Source organism: Lycorma delicatula, chromosome 4 (assembly GCF_047948215.1).
Source record: "Lycorma delicatula isolate Av1 chromosome 4, ASM4794821v1, whole genome shotgun sequence".
NCBI lineage: Eukaryota > Metazoa > Arthropoda > Insecta > Hemiptera > Fulgoridae > Lycorma > Lycorma delicatula.
In genome coordinates this window covers 153948044-153968872 of record NC_134458.1, presented here as the reverse complement: position 1 = coordinate 153968872, position 20829 = coordinate 153948044, and the positions used below count along the sequence as shown (strand labels likewise).

General features: G+C 31.2%; 1 protein-coding gene across 2 annotated transcripts in view; it reads left to right on the top strand.

Moving 5' to 3' along the window:
* fliI (FLII actin remodeling protein) overlaps positions 1-17608 on the top strand; it is a 70588-nt gene extending 52980 nt beyond the window's left edge. For both annotated transcript variants that reach the window (XM_075364433.1, XM_075364431.1), the window contains 6 exons: positions 5123-5276; positions 7761-7935; positions 9746-10000; positions 11475-11601; positions 15798-15980; positions 17255-17608. In XM_075364433.1, the coding sequence (XP_075220548.1) occupies positions 5123-5276; positions 7761-7935; positions 9746-10000; positions 11475-11601; positions 15798-15980; positions 17255-17503 (1143 nt within the window). In that variant the 3' untranslated portion in view covers positions 17504-17608. The remainder of the gene's footprint in view (positions 1-5122; positions 5277-7760; positions 7936-9745; positions 10001-11474; positions 11602-15797; positions 15981-17254) is intronic.
* Positions 17609-20829: the final 3221 nt, after the last annotated feature.

The following is a 20829-nucleotide window of genomic DNA, read 5'->3' as shown; positions in this document are numbered from 1 at the left end:
TTTTTAAATCTTAACTATTATATTAAAAAAAAAAAATTAATTTACTCCTCGGATTAGTGATTTAAAAAAATGTATATCTATATATATAAAAATGTTAAGTTTGTTTGTGTACGCTTCAAAAACTCAAAATTTTCTGCACCGATTGAGCTCAAAGTTTAGCACGATATAACCCGCATCAAAGATTGTTTTCATCTATTTTTAATAAATCTATCTATTTTTAATTTGGAAATGTAAACAAAGGAAAACCAATCAGATCAATGCAAGATGGCCACTGTCAAACACAACGACCAGATTTCTTTGAATTATATTTAACAGTTAAAACATCTGTATTTAATTTTTAAAAAAAACACGATAAAAAAAATTTTAGCACGATATTATATATAACCCGCATCAAAGATTGTTTTCATCTATTTTTAATAAATCTATCTATCTATTTTTAATTTGTACAGTTTTTTAATAAATAAGATGCTAATAAATCAGATGGAAATGTAAACAAAGGAAAACCAATCAGATCAATGCAAGATGGCCGCTGTCAAACACAACGACCAATCACAAAGAGCCCGTATGGCCGTTGCCAATGTAAACAAAATCATAACTGATTAATTAACAAATTTCTTTGAATTATATTTAACAGCTAAAACATCTGTATTTTATTAAAAAAAAAAACACCAAAACAAAAAGAAAAGCCACCAAAAAGGATGACTTACAGTAAATAAATTAAAACACCCAACTTTCTTATAGCCCAGATAAACTTAAAACTATGCAAACAAAAAAAGTCGAAATAACCAAATACACAGAAAATAATATCCCTACATAATGACCAAAAAATCCTTTGTTAGGTTAAATATTCACTTTTGTCTGAATTTACAGAAGGCATTTACAACGAAGCATTGATAAATATTGAAGACAAGTGCTTAGCTAATGCAAATAAAGTTCTTAGTCAATTGGGAATGCCAGCACCCACCCGAGCTGCGATTGCTTCATTTGATGTGTATTTACACCGTGAACAGAGTTACAACATTGGTGATCTTCAGTCATATGTCCAATCAAACATTCCCAAATTAACGCGTGAACAGAAAGGCATTTATGATCGCATAATGCAAATGATAAATGACGGAGTTGGGGGGACCTTCTTCTTGGATGCGTCAGGAGGAACTGGGAAAACATTCCTCATTAGATTGATCCTAGCAGCGGTTCGATCAAAAAATGACATAGCCTTAGCTCTTGCTTCGTCTGGAATAGCTGCGACATTGTTACCAGGTGGAAGGACTGCGCATTCAGCTCTGAAGTTGCCATTAAACATGCAAATCATCGAGACTTGCACGTGCAATATTTCCAAAGCATCCTGTATGGGAAAAGTATTACAAAAATGTAAACTAATTGTTTGGAATGAATACACGATGGCACATAAAAAATCGCTTAAAGCTCTTGATCGATCGTTACGAGATTTGTGTGGAAACGTTCAACCATTCGGGAATGCTTTGATATTGCTCGCAGGAGATTTTAGGCAAACATTGCCTGTAATTTCACGATCGACACCCGCAGACGAAATAAATGCTTGCCTGCAACATTCAACCCTGCGGCGACACGTACGTACATTGCAGTTGACTACGAATATGCGTGTCCAGTTGCAGAATGATCCATCAGCTGAGGTATTCTCACGACAGTTACTGGACATTGGAAACGGACAGCTGCCAGTCGATGAGACGTCTAAACGAATATCATTTCCTGATAATTTTTGTAATTTAGTAACATTGAAAGAAGAACTGATCGAAAAAGTATTTCCTGATATTCAAATTAATCATAGAAATCACGATTGGCTCAATGAACGAGCTATCCTTGCCGCAAAGAATAAAGATGTCTATCAACTTAATAATGTTATTCAATACAGCATTCAAAGTGCGGAAATTACATATAAGTCGATAGACACCGTTGTGGAAGCAGATGAAGTAGTTAATTATCCAACGGAATTTTTAAACTCACTTGATCTGCCAGGGATGCCACCACACACATTAAAATTGAAAATAGGTGTGCCAATTATCCTGTTGCGGAATATTAATCGGCCAAAACTCTGCAACGGCATGCGACTTGCAGTTAAGAAATTGATGAATAACGTAGTGGAAGCAACGATTTTAACGAGGCCTTTCAAAGGTGAAGATGTCCTCATTCCTTGAATACCCATGATCCCGACCGATACACCATTTCAATTTAAAAGATTGCAATTCCCAATTCGATTGGCATTTGCAGTCACAATCAATAAAGCTCAAGGTCAATCTTTATAATTGTGTGGTTTAGATTTAGATGTGGATTGCTTCTCACATGGACAACTGTATGTGCGTGTTCCCGAGTCGGCAAACCAGATAGCCTTTATATCTACGCAGACAGTGGAAAAAAAAAGAATATTGTATATCCACAAGTATTGCAAAATTATACTTCTATGAAACGTATGCTTTGTTTTGTTTCTCATTTCTCATCCATGCAAACACAATGTGCCACAGCGAAGCGTGGCAGGTACAGCTAGTATATATATATATTTCTTCTGTCTGTGTGTATGTGACTGAACTCCTCCTAAACGGCTGGACTAATTTTGATGAAATTTTGTGTGTGTGATTAAGTTGATTCAAGAATGGTTTAGATTCACAATTTGATCCGATAGAAAACGTTTTTTTAATTAATTTATTTATTTATGTGTTGTTGATCTTAGGATGGTTAAGGTAAACAATTAGATCAAGTAGGCAGTGCTGCGATCGCGTTTAGAATTGCACGCTTATTGAGAATATTATATTATATTATTATTTATTGAAATAACGTTTTAAAGTGTAATTAAAAAAATATACATTGTGCAAATTTGTAAGGTGCAGCATTGAAGTGAGTATTTTACATGATTTTTCATGAATTTTAATGATGTATACATGTGCATTCAATAACAATCAACTAAACCTACAAATTTAAATTGTCAGTTCTCATTTGATTCTATGCAACGTATGAAGTATTGAACAGCTCTTTGAAAATAAAAATTAAGTTTGTAATTATAACATTTATAAAATTAAAATATAAGTTACTTATAATAATTAAAGTTTAAAGTATATTTAAAAAAATTGAAGTTATAATTTTTGTAACTGATTAATTTTTAAAAATTGTTTTTAATTTACAATTATCTAAAATTTGGTAAAATAGGTGTTAAAATAAAGAATGAGAAAATAAATAAAGAGTGAGAAAAATTATAAATATTTATACTAAAATTTTAACTACGTTGCATTTTTTTATAGTGCTTTAATTTTTTTATTAATTGATTAATTAAGCTATTACATAGTTATGAAACGTCAAAATTATTAAATTAAAAAAAAATGTAGGAGGTACTTTTTTAGAATGATCTTAAGTGAAAATTAGCAGTGATGTGGATGAAAATTTATTAATTACACTAATTATTAATTTTTCGACATACATAGCATGCACAAATAGTCCATAACGGTCGGCTAAATAGAATGGCAGAAGATCAATTGATGCACAATGTGTAAATTTAAGAGATCAGGTTGCAAACACACGTGCAAATGAAAGTCGATAGTATCACAATGAATGTCTTCGAGCTAATGCATTGAGACAGAGAGGCACATCAACGAGTCAGCGACGCACACAGAGCACATGATTGACAGCACGTGCAAGAACGTCATGCTTTGACACGTGCATCACTTCACCGCCTTGCGTTTGAATATGAGCCAGAAATAGACTATTCGTCACATGCACAGATTGTCATTGGCAGTATGGACAAAGAATGCCAACACTGTCATGCATTTAAATACAAAGGTGAATCGGTCGGTCTTTGCTGCACATCAGGAAAAGTTTCACTTTCATCATTGAATTTGCCGCCAGAACCATTGAAAACACTACTGGCTGGAGCCACATCTCAGTCGAAATTGTTTTTGCGTAAAATTTGTAAATTCAGTTCTTGCTTCCAAATGACAAAAATCGTTTAGAATGAGGATGGTCGTAATTTTGAATCAACATTTAAGATTCAGGGCCAAGTGTACCATCAAATTGGTTCTTTGTTCTCAATGCCTGATGCTGATCCAAAATTTTTGCAAATCTACTTCATGGGCAATGAGGAGCAACAAATTAACACACACTGCAGATGGAGGAGCAAGAAATAGTGGCAACTTTGGAAGCGTTTTTGCATTGGCAATTGCTTCATCAGGCATTGCAGTGACCTTGCTTGATGGTGGGCGGACTGCGCATTCAGCACTCAAGTTGCCATTGAACATTCACACAAATCCAGATGCAATGTGTAACATAATGAAACATTCAGGAATGGCTGAAGTTTTGAGAAAATGCAAAATTATTATCTGGAATGAATGCACTATAGCTCTCGATAGAACACTGAAAGATCTCATAGGTCGAGTTGTGATAACTGTACACGTGGTGGCATCAGGTATTTTAAAAATAATTTTTTTTTTTACATATTTTTTCATCAAAACGGTCCAAACAATTTATAGTTTATTTGAAAAATTTTTTAATTTTTGGATTTACAACATTTGAACAGGACAACGTCAGTTGGGTCCGCTAGTATCAATATATTTCTTTAATTGCTTCAACTCACTGTCTTTGTTATTACAAGAGTATTTTTCAGTTCTGATTTTTATTCATATTAGAGAGATCTCTAATATGTTGAATAATTGTTATTGTAAGCTGAAGAATAAATTTATTTTGAAAAAATTCACCTTTAACTTGTACTTGAATTAGATTATTGCTTTTAGGGCTTAACATTTTCTGGTGGATTCTGTGTTGAATTTTTTTTTTATTCTGTGATTTATGTTAGTAATGCTGATGTACATCTTATTTTTATTCTGTACATATTAATCTTTTTCTGTACAGATCTGGTATTCTTAACTATGTATTACAGATAACCGTAGGGGTAGAACTGATAAACAAATACACAGATGCTGACTTGAAATAAGTCACTTTTGAAATGAAAACTTAATTAAGATTTTTAATGTAGTAAATAAAACAGAACTATGCTATGACATCACTGGTACATTCCTTAGGTATTTACGGTTCTGTTTAAGTTTATTTTCTTAAATGTTTTTTTAATTGCCTTTATGTTTTTTTTTTTTTTTTTTTTTTTTAGGCTGATTTAGCAGCATTATTTACTCCACGTCAACCACCTATGTCTGCTGATGAAGCAAAACAGTTAATGGATGAATGGAATGAAGATTTAGAAGCTATGGAAGCTTTTGTTTTGGAAGGAAAGAAATTTGTTCGGTTACCAGAAGAAGAACTTGGTAAATTAACTAATTCTGAAATTAATTTACTTTATATATATATAAAACAATCAGTAATACATTATTTTATTAATTATTCATTGTCTGTTGTTCTACCTTCAGCAAACCGATAATCAAATTACAGAAAAATCTTTAAAGGCAGTCTCTCAGTAAAGTAAAAAAAAAAAATGTTAAATCCTGATCATTTAACAATATGTGTTTTAAGTGTCACAAGCACGGTTGACCTGACATAAGTGACACTCTTAATTCCAGCCATTTTTAAAAATAAAAGATTCATTTTGTGTTTACTAGGGTAAGTTGTGGTGATGCGATTTCTCATTGCCATCTTCATTGAGCCATACTCTTGCGTAAAGCACACCCAGCTCGCTGAAAATGCAGATGCAGTCCTACAAATTACATCTTCACTTTGTTTACGTAGAGACATTCTATTCTTGGTCTACCCCGCAACAGGTAGACGAAGAATGAAGTAGATAAATACAATGATGGAGGCAATGTGCAAGAGAGGGAATGTGGTGAGAGTATTGGAAGAGAGATTCATGGATTGAGACAAATGGAGAAATTTTGTAGAAGGCCCAGCCTCAAGAAACTTGGATTAAAGGGAACTGAAAATGGTGATGAACTGAAGAAAATGTATGTTATGTGCTCGGAGATAATTTTTTTCCAGACTTGATGGACACAATTTGAGTACAGTATGCTTTTTTTAATAATATTACAGAATTCTATAATTAACCATAACTCTGTATAAAATAAAATCAAAATAAATAAGACTGATATTAGAATGCTGTCTTGAAACCAAATATAGTTCTGAAGTGGAATCATTTGGAAATAGATAAAACCCATCATAAATAAAATTGCAACTAATAATTTAATGTTCATTTTGCGTTCTGTGAAGAATAATATAATTTTGTGTTAGTGTGTTCTGCTGTTTTAAGAATTTTTTTCCAGACTTGATGGACACAATTTGAGTACAGTATGCTTTTTTTAATAATATTACAGAATTCTATAATTAACCATAACTCTGTATAAAATAAAATCAAAATAAATAAGACTGATATTAGAATGCTGTCTTGAAACCAAATATAGTTCTGAAGTGGAATCATTTGGAAATAGATAAAACCCATCATAAATAAAATTGCAACTAATAATTTAATGTTCATTTTGCGTTCTGTGAAGAATAATATAATTTTGTGTTAGTGTGTTCTGCTGTTTTAAGTTACTTTGACATAATTATATTGAACCAGGATTGTAATTCTCTTTACTTTTACTGTTTATTCAAATATTCATTGCTCATTATTCTTGTAAGTTGATTAATTTTTTATTAGTTACCAACTACTAAATTATATAATATTTCCTAAATAATGTTATTTTTTAAGTTATTAAAATTTCTCTACAATTTTCTAATTAAGTTTTATAATGATAGATTTCAATTGAATCAAATTAAAATTGATTTTAATTTTTGGTGTCAGGCTCATAAAATTTTAATGATATTTCAATTTTTCTACAATTCTAAAAAAATTAGTCCCTCTTCAATCTAGAAATGTGATTACATGTATTTTTTATATATCCTAATAGTTTCAGATTTTAAAATATTTTTGTTGTATATAGATTCATGTATTTATTATTATATATCTGTATAGTATGCAGTAAATTTAACTCTTGATTTTTTATTTTGTATTTTTATCATTGTTTACAATTATATCAGCAGAATTGTAAACTTATTACATCCTGGTTTTTTTTAATTTATCTATACAGATATTCACAAGTAAATTGATACAGACTGTTAACTTCAAATATTTTTGTTTGTTTTAGCACTTATTTAAACTAGAGGGATTTGGTACCCGGCTATATTATATAAGACACTTCAGAATGTTAGGTATATTATGTTGGCTGGAAACATTATCCTGGATAGTTCTACCAGTATGTGTCTCTCCTCTGGATCAAACCAAGAATGTACCAACACTTTACAGGTACCTGCATTCATATTGTGAACCAACTGTTGTCTAATCTCAACTCCAGAAACAAAAATGAGAGAAAAGTATAAGTGATAAGGAAAAAGAATGGATAGTAAGAAAAAATAATCACTTACAGAAAGATTATATCACAAGATAAACAGTTCCTTCAGGAGGGTTGCCAACACATTGTTGTTAGCACCCATCCCATCCACATTCACTCTGGAGGTTAAGTTATTTTACCCAGGCTGGTTAAAACAATCAACAGTTTGCATGACTAGCTGACATAATCAACAATTTGCATTGACCAGCTTAAATATATTCTGCAATAGAAGACGGTTTTCCCTTTAGATAAAAAACAGAGCGTAAACTGGCTGGCTTCCTGAAATAAGAACACTCTTCTCTGGAATTATATGTTGGGTGAAATTATACAAATGAACTACTTTGTAATAATTCCATCATAAATGTTATTATTTTATTCTAAAATCCAAAAGTTAGATGTTTGATTCAATATCTTTTGATTATTTTATTTCAGGTCACTTTTACAGTCAAGATTGTTACGTTTTTCTTTGCCGTTATTGGGATCCTGATGATGCTGATGAAGTAGAAGGAGAAGAGTGTCCATCTTCAGAAGATGATTATCAGTGTGTTGTTTATTTCTGGCAAGGACGTGAAGCATCAAATATGGGATGGCTTAAATTCACATTTAGGTCAGTAGCATTTATATTCTTTAAATACTCTTTTTTTTATTTTGATTAGAAATGTTATTTAGCAGTGAAATCTGTGGTCTCTTATGTCAAACATCATCTCATAGCCATTGAAGAACAGTTATATATTATTCTTTATTGAAGTTTATCCTTGAGGAGCATACTCATGATGAACTGTGCCCCAAAAATGAAAAAAGACTTGTCGCAATCGCCTACTGCTTCATCATTGCAGAGAATTTTGAGTTTCAATGGAATGACTGTGCCTATCTCAGGTCACCCATAGACTCATGTTTCATCTACAGTTATTTTTTACCATACAATCATAATCACTATTAGCATTTCCAGTGCAACATGCAGTTGGTCTTCCTTTTGTCTTTGAGTGAGAAGTTTGGGACAAATTTTGCTGCTTCATGTTGCGTCTTGAAATATTCTATTAAAATCAATTGCACTGAGCAAAATGAAATTCCTACTTCATCTCAATTTTTGCCGGTGGAAGATCTCCCAGGGCATTTTTTTTAATAGATGTTCAGCCATTTTGAAACAGCAGTATCACTTTTATTTGTATTACACTTGTAGCTTGATCACTAAAAGCTGTTAAAATTTTCATAATTGGCTCTCCTTGTGTGTCGCTGAGTTTCTGAAAAAATTTAATGCAGATTCTCAGCTCAACCCATTCAGTCATTTTGAACACTAATGAAAATATGACAAGTTTTTTGTTTTACTTTGATGACTGCTAAGCAGCAACTGGCTGCAATAGCAGCAAAACCGCTAATGAAACGTTTGAATGGCATATAACATTCAAAGATTAAGGGGAAAATGTGAACACTTCACGAAATGAGCAGCTACAAACAAAAATGTTAGAGGGAAATGCAGACAGTTAAAGATTTAGACTAGTAATAGTGATTAGGTGTGCAATTGTCAAATGATGAAAAGATTCTGTTAGGAGGAAAAGAATTTTCACCTGAAAAGTGGATCATCCATCATGACAATATGTAGAGCCACGTTATATTCATCATGAGAATTTCTAGTCAAAAGATTTATAAGAATTAGGTCATCTTCTTATTCATCAAACAAGAACTCCATGTAATTATTGATTGTTCCCAAAATTGAAGACTACTAAAAATATGAAGATTTTTTTTTTAATTTTGCTAATATCCAGCATAATGTGATACGCAAAGTAGTATGTTACAGTGGAAGAGTTTCTCGGCAGAACCGGCCAGATCACCGTCATCAATCACAACACTGTCGAAAATAGAGTCAGTGAGAACAGTTTCAAAAATACTGATATTATACAAGGAGAATACTAATTCAAAACAAACAATACCCACTTAAGTACAGTTTTGAATGTGTTTGTTACTGCTGCATTCCTGGAATTAAATTGTCACTACTTCCTAAATAAATTGCTTTATTATCAACAATAAATTTTTTTTCTTCAAATATTTATTTTATCACTTTTCATTTTGGTGATCAGAAAAAAACTTGCTTAAAAGTATCAATTTCATTTTCATAATTTTTACTTTGGGTAAGATTTATAATAGTTTTCTACTCAATTTGATTTTATATCTTATATCCATTGTTACATAACTATTTAACCTGATATTTTTAAAATTTTTTAGTTAAACATATATGATATTCCATTTTATAAAAATAGAGTTCTTTCCTTCACTTACAGAAATGTTTCACCATCTGTTTCCTTACTGGTGCCATATTGAAGTTGGAATTAGATATTATTACTTGTATTCATTTATTTTATTGACTCAATTCAAATATAAAATTTGGTAATTATAGATTTACATACATTTTTCTTCTGCAGTTTATTGAAGAAGTTCAAATCATTGTTTGGTGATAAACTGGAAGTTGTGAGAACTCACCAACAACAGGAAAATATAAAATTCTTAGCACATTTCAAAAGAAAATTTGTTATACATCTTGGACGTCGTAAAGCAGAAAAACCAGAAGATTACATACCACCAGTTGAATTGTACCATCTTAGAGCTAATGGCAGCCCACTTTGTACCAGATTGATACAAATTAAACCTGACGCTTCCAATCTCAATTCTGCTTTTTGGTAAGATATTTCTATTAATCATATTCAATTATTTTTTGATTCAAGAAACTTTTGTTGTATCATTTTTATCAGTCTTTTTGTTGTTTAAAATGCTTTAATACTTACTGAAAATTTATGATTTGGTGGAAGCAAAGTGTATACAGAAATTTTCTCAAGAGAGAACTTATTTTCTTTGAAATTTTTATTGACTGTTATTGAAATTTGTAGATTTAATAAAATTTCTCTTATCAGATAATGATGATAACTATCCAGTGATCACATATCATAATTGTAGCTTTTCAACCAGAAAGTTCTGGGCTCAAATCCCAGCCAAGCTTGACATTTTTCTCATGTTAAGCTGCAATCAGGTTTTGAAATATGTATTACTCATCAAAGTTTAAAAAAGTATAAACAGAAATGTGTACAATAACTCTACCTGGGTTGTCTGAAATATTGTTAGTACTGCTAATAGTAGACTGAAGGGGATAGTATATCGCAACAGAGAAACAAAGCTAGCAAGAAGCTAGTCACTTCTTGCTGGAATGGTCCAGCAATCCATTCTCACCTTGTAGCTTATGGTTGTAGTTTATGGTAGCATCCAGTACTGTTCATATTGGATGTTATTTATTTGAAAAAAAAAGAAATAACTATGAATAAATGTTCTACACCTGTAAGCCAGTATTTATATTAAAGTGGATTACTAAAAGATTACTATATTAAGTGGATTATATTTGTATGGATTACTTTGGTACTTGTAAAACAATGCTTTAACTGAGCAGTACTGCTACCACATATATTGTATTCCTCTATCAATGTATTAAGAATTAGAAGCAAGTTTTTGTAATTTTTTCCTCTAAACCTGATTGTAAGAATGCATTATAAATCCATTACAGAAACCTGTAAAATTCTTAATGTTAAATGTACAAAATGATCTTGATTTTTTTTAATAAATTCATAATTTTTAAGTATTTAAATTTGTTTAATTAATTATATTTAAAAATGTTAATAGAGAAAGTACTGCTTTAAAAACATTATTACCAATTTTACTTAAAAACATTTTTAAAATTAATTTTTATAATTTCAAATATATGAACATACTTAAATAAACTCTTAATTATTTGTAAAGTTAACTTTAGTTTTTCAATACAATGGAATTTTTCTGTTTTATACCGATTTCTTTTTGTGTACTGCGTCTGCGTAAAACCACAAATGTTTAGGTTAACCATTTAATCATTTTGGTTTTTGTACAGTAGACTATGTATTTTATATTACAATATTGCAGATCTAATCTATGAAGATTTATGAAAAGCTTCATTTCTTTTTGATCCAAAAATGTGATAATTTATTAGTAGTAATTTACATCATACAAACATTAGTTAACTGTCTTGTTAAAATATATTTTTATTGCTGTAATAATAATAATAATAATAATAATGCTGAATTATTCAGTTAAGTTTTATAAATATTGTTTTTTATTTTACAATTTTTTTTTCAGTTATATTTTAAAGGTTCCAGTTAATGGTGAAGAAGAAAATGGAATTGTTTATTTATGGCTTGGTTCACAAGCTAAGAATGATGAAGTGAGATTGGCTGAAGAAATTTGCAATGAAATGTTTAACAATGTATGTTCACATTTAATAATTATTTTGTTGTTAATAATGTTCTCAAGTTACTTGATTTTGTTGTATGTGCTCTGATGTATCATAACAGTTTATAACAGCTTGAAAAATTAATATTACAATAAATTTCCATTATTGAATAAATAAATAAATAAATTTCCATATTCTGTGTTTGAATAATTCAATGTTTATACTGTGTATTCTGTGTTTGAATAATAAATCTATGTTTATACATTCTGTGTATATATACATCTAACATCTACTGTACCTTGCAGTGTCTGAATGTGGGAGTATTCAACAAGATTTTTTACTTTCTTCTTTCTGTATCCATTCTTTTGGCTTGTATCAATTAATATTAATTTTCTAGTCAAAAATGTGAAGTTTCAACTTGCAAACATCAAAATGTTTAATTCTCTCAAAATTCTTATGCAGTCTTTTGTTTATTTCTTTGAATAGTAGTATAAAAAACATTACCTGGATGGTCTACAACTATACACCAAGGCTTGATGTGTAGAAGGGCTGCTTTCTTAGGGCATAACAGCGTATCCAATAAATTGTTTATAAAGGTTCCACCTGTGACCCCCTATATAAATCTGCCCACAACCTTTGTTGGTTATCAGATTTTATTTTTTTATTTTTAAGTAAATCAAAATGATTTTGATTATATTGAATTGTGGGACAAAATTGTCATTATTGTGATCAACACTTTGTCTTTGTATGAAAATATTTTTGGGGTTTAAGGACTAAATCAAGTAAAGATCTGAGTGCATAGTGTAATTGAAATTAGATATGTGAAGAGTTTTGTGTGAAAACTTCAGTGTATAGGAAGGCGTGGGGATCATGCTTCTGTGAATCTGATAGTTGTGGGTTGTAAGTGTGTGATCATGGTTGGAAATAACCATACAAAGGCGATAGTAGGTTGTGTAAATACACTGATGGAAATGTCTGCCAAGGCATTTGCATCAATGGCATCCTGATTAGAGGCCAAACTGATGACTGTGATGTGTTATCAAGTTTAGGATCTGAAAGACAACCTATGGTAAAGCCTATCAGGACTAGGAATGGAGGGGATGGTGTGGCGACCGAGATCGTCACAAGGCAGGTGTCTTCCCATGTGGGGTTCAGAATGGTATCAGATTTATTTGATTGACATCAATTATCCTAACTTCACTCGGTTGTCAGTTTACCAGGAGCATCACTTGCAAATTAAGTTTGGAGTTAAAAGTGAGAAAGGCTTGGAAAATTCTTTGGTATGAATTTTTTATAATACATAATGCAGATGTTGAGCAATATCATCAATCCTATTCTGTGAACTGTAATTTTCCTGAAGTAAAATGTGAAAAATCTGCAGTTATATTTCTTAATTACTGCTGTTTATTTTATTAAAAAGTGAATTGAGTAGCGATGCAATTAATATGATTACTAACAAATTTTTATATTTTTAACATTTATATTTTAAGCCAATGCACAAATAAAATTAAACATTCTGTCAACATGAAAAACTGACTGTAAAAAAAAGAATGGAGAAAAACTAATGTTGTAGCTTATGTTTACTTGTTATATATTTTTTGAAAATAACTTATAATATGGAAGGAACTAAAATGGATGAAACAGTGTTTAATATGTCACATATGTACAGAAAACAGGCAAGTTTGTAAGGTGACCTCTTAATGTACAGCCATTCTTTGGAGTTAGTTGTGTTTATATGTAGTGGTTTTATAAATACTGATTAAGAATTACCCTCTCAAGCAATTATAACTGAGACTTGTAATATTTCTGAAATCTGTACATTATCAGTAGTCCTATGTATAAAGCTGAAATGTTCCAAGTCCTATTAAACTTATTTTAATGGTATTAAACTACAATAATTCTGCTGTAATGTGTAGAATATCATCAAACAGTGCATTCTATCAAGATTTTTCATCGATTCAACTAAACTGAAGTATTAGCCAGATCCAAATCTTACCGTACTGCTATCCCTAGATGGTTTTTGTTACATTATCTGACAGATCAGATCCCACATATTAGTACATTGTATATGAGCATCAGACAAGAGTCAGTGAAATTTTATTGGTACACAGTTAGGTGTGTAAATCATGTAGCTTCTAGGACATTGCATCCCCTTCCAGTAATCTAAATGTACAATATTGATACAGTTTCATTCCTCTTTTTAACAACTTAAAGAATGGTTTGCACTGATCTATTAGAAACTTATACCATCAGCCAATGATTAAACTAAACTGAAGTATTAGCCAGATCCAAATCTTACCATACTGCTATCCCTAGATGGTTTTTGTTACATTATCTGACAGATCAGATCCCACATATTAGTACATTGTATATGAGCATCAGACAAGAGTCAGTGAAATTGTATTGGTACACAGTTAGGTGTGTAAATCATGTAGCTTCTAGGACATTGCATCCCCTTCCAGTAATCTAAATGTACAATATATTGATCCAGTTTCATTCCTGTTTTTAACAACTTAAAGAATGGTTTGCACTGATCTATTAGAAACTTATACCATCAGCCAATGATTATTCCTGAATAATTTTTGTGGCGCGTAGATGGACATCACATATTTTTTACATCAACTAATTTTCATGACATTATCTTTGAACACAGCATAAAAATAAATCTCATATAAATATGTTTCACTCAATTAATGCTTCCTTCCAAATATTTAACTGTGTGTTGCAGAATTCTGTCGATATGAGTTGCTAGGTCTAGCAATATTAAACTTACAACTGTTATGAAAATCTAGCGTGACCTTCTAGCCTGACACATTACCCTTTTATCTTTTCATGATTTCATGTAGTACTTACAAAATGTCATTGTATCATTTTAAGTTGTACTTATTGATACATTTGCGTTTTTGGTACTCCTCATTTTTAGAAGAATCCAAGAGCTCCTTTTGTAGCCAGGTTCCATAATATTATGTTGTTAATTATATCACAAAATGTCACAAACAGATAACAAGAAAAATTTAACTTACTATATATTAACAAATGTAAGAAAATTAAATTATACGATAATGCAAAGAATCTCACAAGAAAATGACCACCGGAAGGAAATACTGGCTCACAAGTGCCTAAGTTGTTTGTGTGAAGGATAACATATAACATATTAGTTGTTATGTGAAGTATTTTTCTGGCTAATCATTTCCTTAGATAATAAGTTATTAGTGAATAACTAATTATATGATAGCAATTATAGGTACTTACTTATCATGTGAAGAAAATGAAATGAAACAGGCTTGTTCATCAAAAAATAGTAGAGGATCAAGATAATTAATTGGAAAAAATAGATACCAAGGAAAATTATAAAGTAATGTTATATAGGTTTGAACATAATTTACAAATTACTTGGTTCGTGAAGATTGCTGCTATTTAATATCATTTTGTATATTCTGAATTTCAAATTTAAAATAAAAACAATTAACATAGTGAAGAATCCATTAATCCACAAAGGCCTTATTGCTGTCAGAACATATTTTATACTTTTTTTTTTGTCTTCAGTCATTTGACTGGTTTGATGCAGCTCTCCAAGATTCCCTATCTAGTGGTAGTCATTTCATTTTAGTATACCCTCTACATCCTACATCCCATACAATTTGTTTTACATATTCCAAACGTGGCCTGCCTACACAATTCTTTCCTTCTACCTGTCCTTCCAATATTAAAGCGACTATTCCAGGATGCCTTAGTATGTGGCCTATAAGTCTGTCTCTTCTTTTAACTATATTTTTCCAAATGCTTCTTTCTTCATCTATTTGCCGCAATACCTCTTCATTTGTCACTTTATCCACCCTTCTGATTTTTAACATTTTCCTACAGCACCACATTTCAAAAGCTTCTAATCTTTTCTTCTCAGATACTCCGATTGTCCAAGTTTCACATCCATTTTATGCTATTATTGACATAAATAATACAAACTAAAAGTAGTATTAGTGGGGGGATGTATTTCTATAATCACCATATAAGTACAACTTTTATTTTTAAAATTTTTGAAATTTATATTAGTACTAATTCATGTAGTGCTGAGATTTGCAGAACAAAAAAACGAAGAGTGCTAAAACTTAACAGTCATGCTAAGTGTGAGATTCCTAGAGTTAAATTTTTTTGTTAAACTGAATGAATGTAAGTAAAAAATAATAAGAATTAAAAAAAATAGATTGGTGAAAGGTTTTGTTTTGTTTCAGCCATGGATAACAATGCAGACACTTAATGAAGGTGAAGAACCAGAACATTTCTTTTGGGTTGCATTAGGTGGTCGTAAACCATATGAAACTGATGCTAACTTTATGGAATATACTAGGCTATTTAGATGTTCGAATGAAAAAGGCTATTTTACAGTTTCTGAAAAATGTTCAGATTTTTGCCAGGTAACTTTTTTTTTAATCTATAAGTATTTTTAAATATAGTAAACCTTTGCAAATTAGGCAAGACTAGATTTTTGTATCGTCCCCGACAAAATGTTGATTTTTAAACCAAAATTATACATATTAGATTTTGGAAGTTTTCATATTTAAAGATTTAGAACCCACATAGATTGTGATGAATTCTAACCTAAAACTGTGAATAAAAAGAAACAACAGAAAGTAATGGGACTGCAGTCCCATTACATAATCATGCATGATTATGTAATAATTATTTAGTATTAACTAATTATGAATCATGTCATTCCTGAAAATTATGAGACAATAGTAGACATTAAATTATTATTAACAAGTTCAGTACCAGTTTGGGTATTTTGTTGCCTTTTAGTCCTTTACAAAAATTACTTGTGACAAAATTTTGCACATTCATACACTTGCCCATGCCTATCTACTATAACAAAAAAAATGGCTTGCTGACTGATATCAGAAGGATATCCTTATAAATGACAGTATGCCTGACAAATGGACAATGAACCATCTGTATATTGTAGGTATACTTGTTGAATGCACATTAGTTATCAAATTGGTATGCAAAATGCTGTCACCTGACACCCATATTGTTACTGTTGGTAAGTAACAAGATTTAATGCTCTTCACAAACTAGATTCCAGCATGCCTATCCAAGGGTTAATTGAATCGATTCTCCCCATTGCAAATGAGGCGATACCAAGAACAACAGATTCTTCCTAGGGAAAAAGACTGGCTTGGATTCACCAGTGGCTTTGGGCACGACCAAACCTTGTTCTTTATAGTTGCCCAAAACTCTAGCAGACTCAGAGGAAATTAATTCTGCTGAAGAGCAATGAAGCATAGTGATCTAATCCAGTCTGCTCTCTAAAAAGCAACAGCCACTACCACAGAGTTAAGTTGAATCATGAGATGAGACAGCACTGGTAGAAAAGAACTTGTCCTGATTGTAAAAGTCAACCTTTCTGAGCCAACACAGTAAATGTTTTGATGTTATCACTGGGAGCTAAGTGCTGTCTGTGGAACCAAAAGTCTGGTCAGATCTTCAATCACATATATAGCTGATCCATGTGCTCCTCAAATTTTATTCATGGCCAGAGGTCTGGCAGATCTGACCTGTCTAATATACTAGAAAGTTATAAACATTAATAAAAAAGTCAAATATTGTTTATTTTTTGTAATTAATATAAAAATGTATATATTAATTGTGTTCTTGTTTTTTATTACTTATAACTACTTTATCTTTATTCCAGGATGATTTGGCAGATGATGATATTATGATACTGGATAATGGGGAACAAGTATTTTTATGGTTGGGAGCTAAATGTAGTGAAGTTGAAATCAAACTAGCTTATAAATCAGCACAAGTTTATATACAACATTTACGAGTTAAACAACCTGAAAGACCACGAAAATTATTTTTAACATTAAAAAATAAAGAATCTAGAAGATTTACAAAATGCTTCCATGGTTGGGGAGAGCACAAAAAACCACCTGAATAAAAGTATTATTTGTATTGTAATTTTATTATTATTTATTACTATTAATTAAATAAATATAATATATAAATAATATTATCATTTATATAATAAACTAATATGTTTTAATTGGTTGTTTTATTCTCCTCAGTAAAGAGTTCATACTGGAATCTTTTGACAGAAGTAGGGAGAGCTACTTCATTGTGTTTAAACACCAGTAAAACGTCATATTGATTCATAGCAGTGATAAAGTCCTGGTTGTGCTATAGAGTACGTTCTCTCTTCTAAGTCTGTTAAAAATTAGCTATTTTTATAAGCTGCAATTTAATCCGTTTAAACAAAAACCATGAAATAAATTTTAATCAATAGTTCTTTAATTTACACTCACCCTAATTGTTTTAAAATCTAATTCACTTAACTCATTAGTACTGATCCAGTTTAAAAATACTTCTCCCTTTTAAAGTGATAAAAATGAACAAGATTTGGTGAGAATTTGTGAAATTTTCATTATTTGTTTCTATCTATGCTCTTCAATTTAATTCTCAACAGGTAAAATTGACTTATCCCGATGGTTTTTTCCTGTGTCAAAATATTTTTGGAATGCTCCTGTTGTAGTTGAATTAAGAGCTTTCTTGTAAATCAGAAAACAAACCTGCATAGATCTAACCGCATATTAAGTGAAATACCTATCTCCTTTTTGTGAGTGTCAACATTTAATGACAGTCCTTTTTATCCATGACAGACTGGAACGGTATATGCATTTCAGGTAAGAGGTTGTGTGTGTGTGTGTGTGTTACCATTTTTTCTCAAAAACTACTGGTCTGATTTCGATACGGTTTTTTGCATTACATAGGTATCACTTCAGAGCAGGTTCTTAGATTAGTTTTACAGTTATAGGCAATTAGGGGGTGCTGCAGTAGATATGTTTCTCTAAAACAGCTGGGCCAATTTTGATGTGGATTTTTTTTCATTACATAGGTTTCACCTCAGAGCAAATTCTTAGACTAGTTTTACAGTTATAGGCCACCAGGAAGTGCTGCAGTAGATATGTTTCTTCAAAGCAGCTAAATCCATCATGGGATTTTTAATTTTATGACCTGTTTCATGATGGTTTTGATCAATATTTAATTATCACCTTCATAATTTATCATTTTATTTGCCTTAAAGATGAATTGACTTTCCTTATAAAACAATAGACAATCATAGCAATATTTTCAATCATAGCAATATTTTCAAACTTGTCAATAGACAATAGAAATATTAAAAAAAAAAAAAATACTTCATAGTACTTCGTGAAAATATTCATTAAAATTTTAGCACTAAAACACCAATAGATCGTTGACTAATTGATAAGGGTTTCATCAGAAAAAAGTCATGTTATGTAATACCTTTTAACTTTTTAGGTTGCTTTGAATATTTTAAATAGACAAGGAGCTGCTGTATTAAATGTGTTACCACAATTTATTACTTTTCTTATACATTGTAAAAACAAACCTATCAATCTTTACAAACATGCAATAATTTGTTTTTTGTTTTTTTTTCATCTTTTATGACTGCATAGAATCACTTTAGTCAGTCCATCATCCAAGTCTCTTCGAAGAGACTCCTCCCAGTACTTTTTCATACATTGTAATCTACGTGGCTTTCTGGTGTTGAAAATGTTTGTGTTGTGTCTTTCTTATGAGTATGAGGCAAGTGTTTTTGTTCTTGATTTTTTTATTTAATTTTATCTTGTCTATGGTGTCTTCTGGTGTAAGGCCAATTTCCTTCAGATCCTCTTTTATTTCTCTGATCCATCTGCATCCTGTCTTGATGTTTTTCAAGATTGTACCAGCTGTTTCAGAAGTCTAGAATCTTGCATCCGCATGATGTGTCCACAGAATCCTAGTCTCCTTTTATGCATGGTATCATTGATAAAATCTAACTCTTTGTACAAGACTTTGTTGGCAGGTTCTTTCAATTCTTCTTTTAATTTTATTCATTCAGGTGGAAGTGTTTCTGCTACATATCTCTGTAGCTTCTAGTTTTATAATTGTGCTCTAGTGTATTATTTTTGCTTTTATGGAGACAGTTTTTACTGTAGCTGTACCAGATTAATTTTTGCATTATTTATTATTTCTCGGAGGTATTTAAGTTGGTTACTATTTTGACTTTATCACCATTTATGTTTTCTTTTAATTGTCTTGGTTTTGGGGGCATAATTTGTCTTTTCAAATTAAATTTTTAGGCTAATTTTATTTGCAATGTCTTAAAGTTCTAATATCTTTGTTTTAGCTTTGTCAATGTCGTTTGCTAGCTGTGCCAAGTCAGTGAATCCAAGACAATTTATTTTTTTGAAATTCTCTCATTACCATTTCCAGAGCACAGTTGAATAGTAGTGGTAGAAGTCCATAGCCTTGATACAGTCTTGCTTTGATCTCAAATAGGGTTGATTTCAAAAGGGTTTGCCTCTGAATTTCACTTTTGACTTAGTGTTTGTGAGGGTCAGTTTATCATTTTTATTAATTTGGAATGTCATCTGAGGTGTCTTAGAAAGGATTTTTTAGTAAGGATTTTCTGTGAATGCAATCGTATGCTTTCTTGAAGTTTTCAAACGAAGACATCACCATGACTCTGTTCTTTTCCTGTTGTAATCCATCGTTAGCTTGAGATTCATGATCTGGTCTGGGCCGCTTCTCCAGGGTCTTCCTGGTATTCTAGTTCTTACTTGAGAATTTTACAAAATTCTCCCAAGAATGGGAGAACAACATGGGCACAACATACATCTTGTGCCCATGAGTGAGATTCCCCTGTAGTTGTTAGGGTCTGTTTTGCCTGCTTCTTTGTGTAGTGGGTGGATGAGGGCTGTTGTCCAGTGTTCTGGTAGTTCTTTGATCCAAATGTTAACAAGTTGTTGTTGATGAAGGGTATTTTTGCTGATCTTCCTGAATGTTTCCAAATCTCTACAAAGGTCTGATCTTCCCTCACTGCTTTTTAACTCATCATTTCACCCAGGACTTGGTAGACTTCTTTTACTGTGGGAAGGTTGATGTTTACCGGTGGTAGTGTTAATGGAAGTCTGGTGTCGAAGTTTAGCAGTTCTGTCAGTTCTTTGCATATAGGGAGTATGTTGAAATATTTACGTAGGATTTCCATGTTGTCTTTATTGTTATGGGCCAGATTATGAATTTCATCCTTCATTAGTAGGGTTGAGGTTCATATTTTTGCAGTTTTTTTTTGAAGGTTTTGTGGTAGTCTCTTGACTGTGTTTTGTTGAATTCGTCTTCTATTGATTTAAGTGTGTCTTTATATTATTAAGGTTTGTCTTTTTATTTAGGTTTTGGGTGGTTTCTTTTCTTTGTTTTACTAGA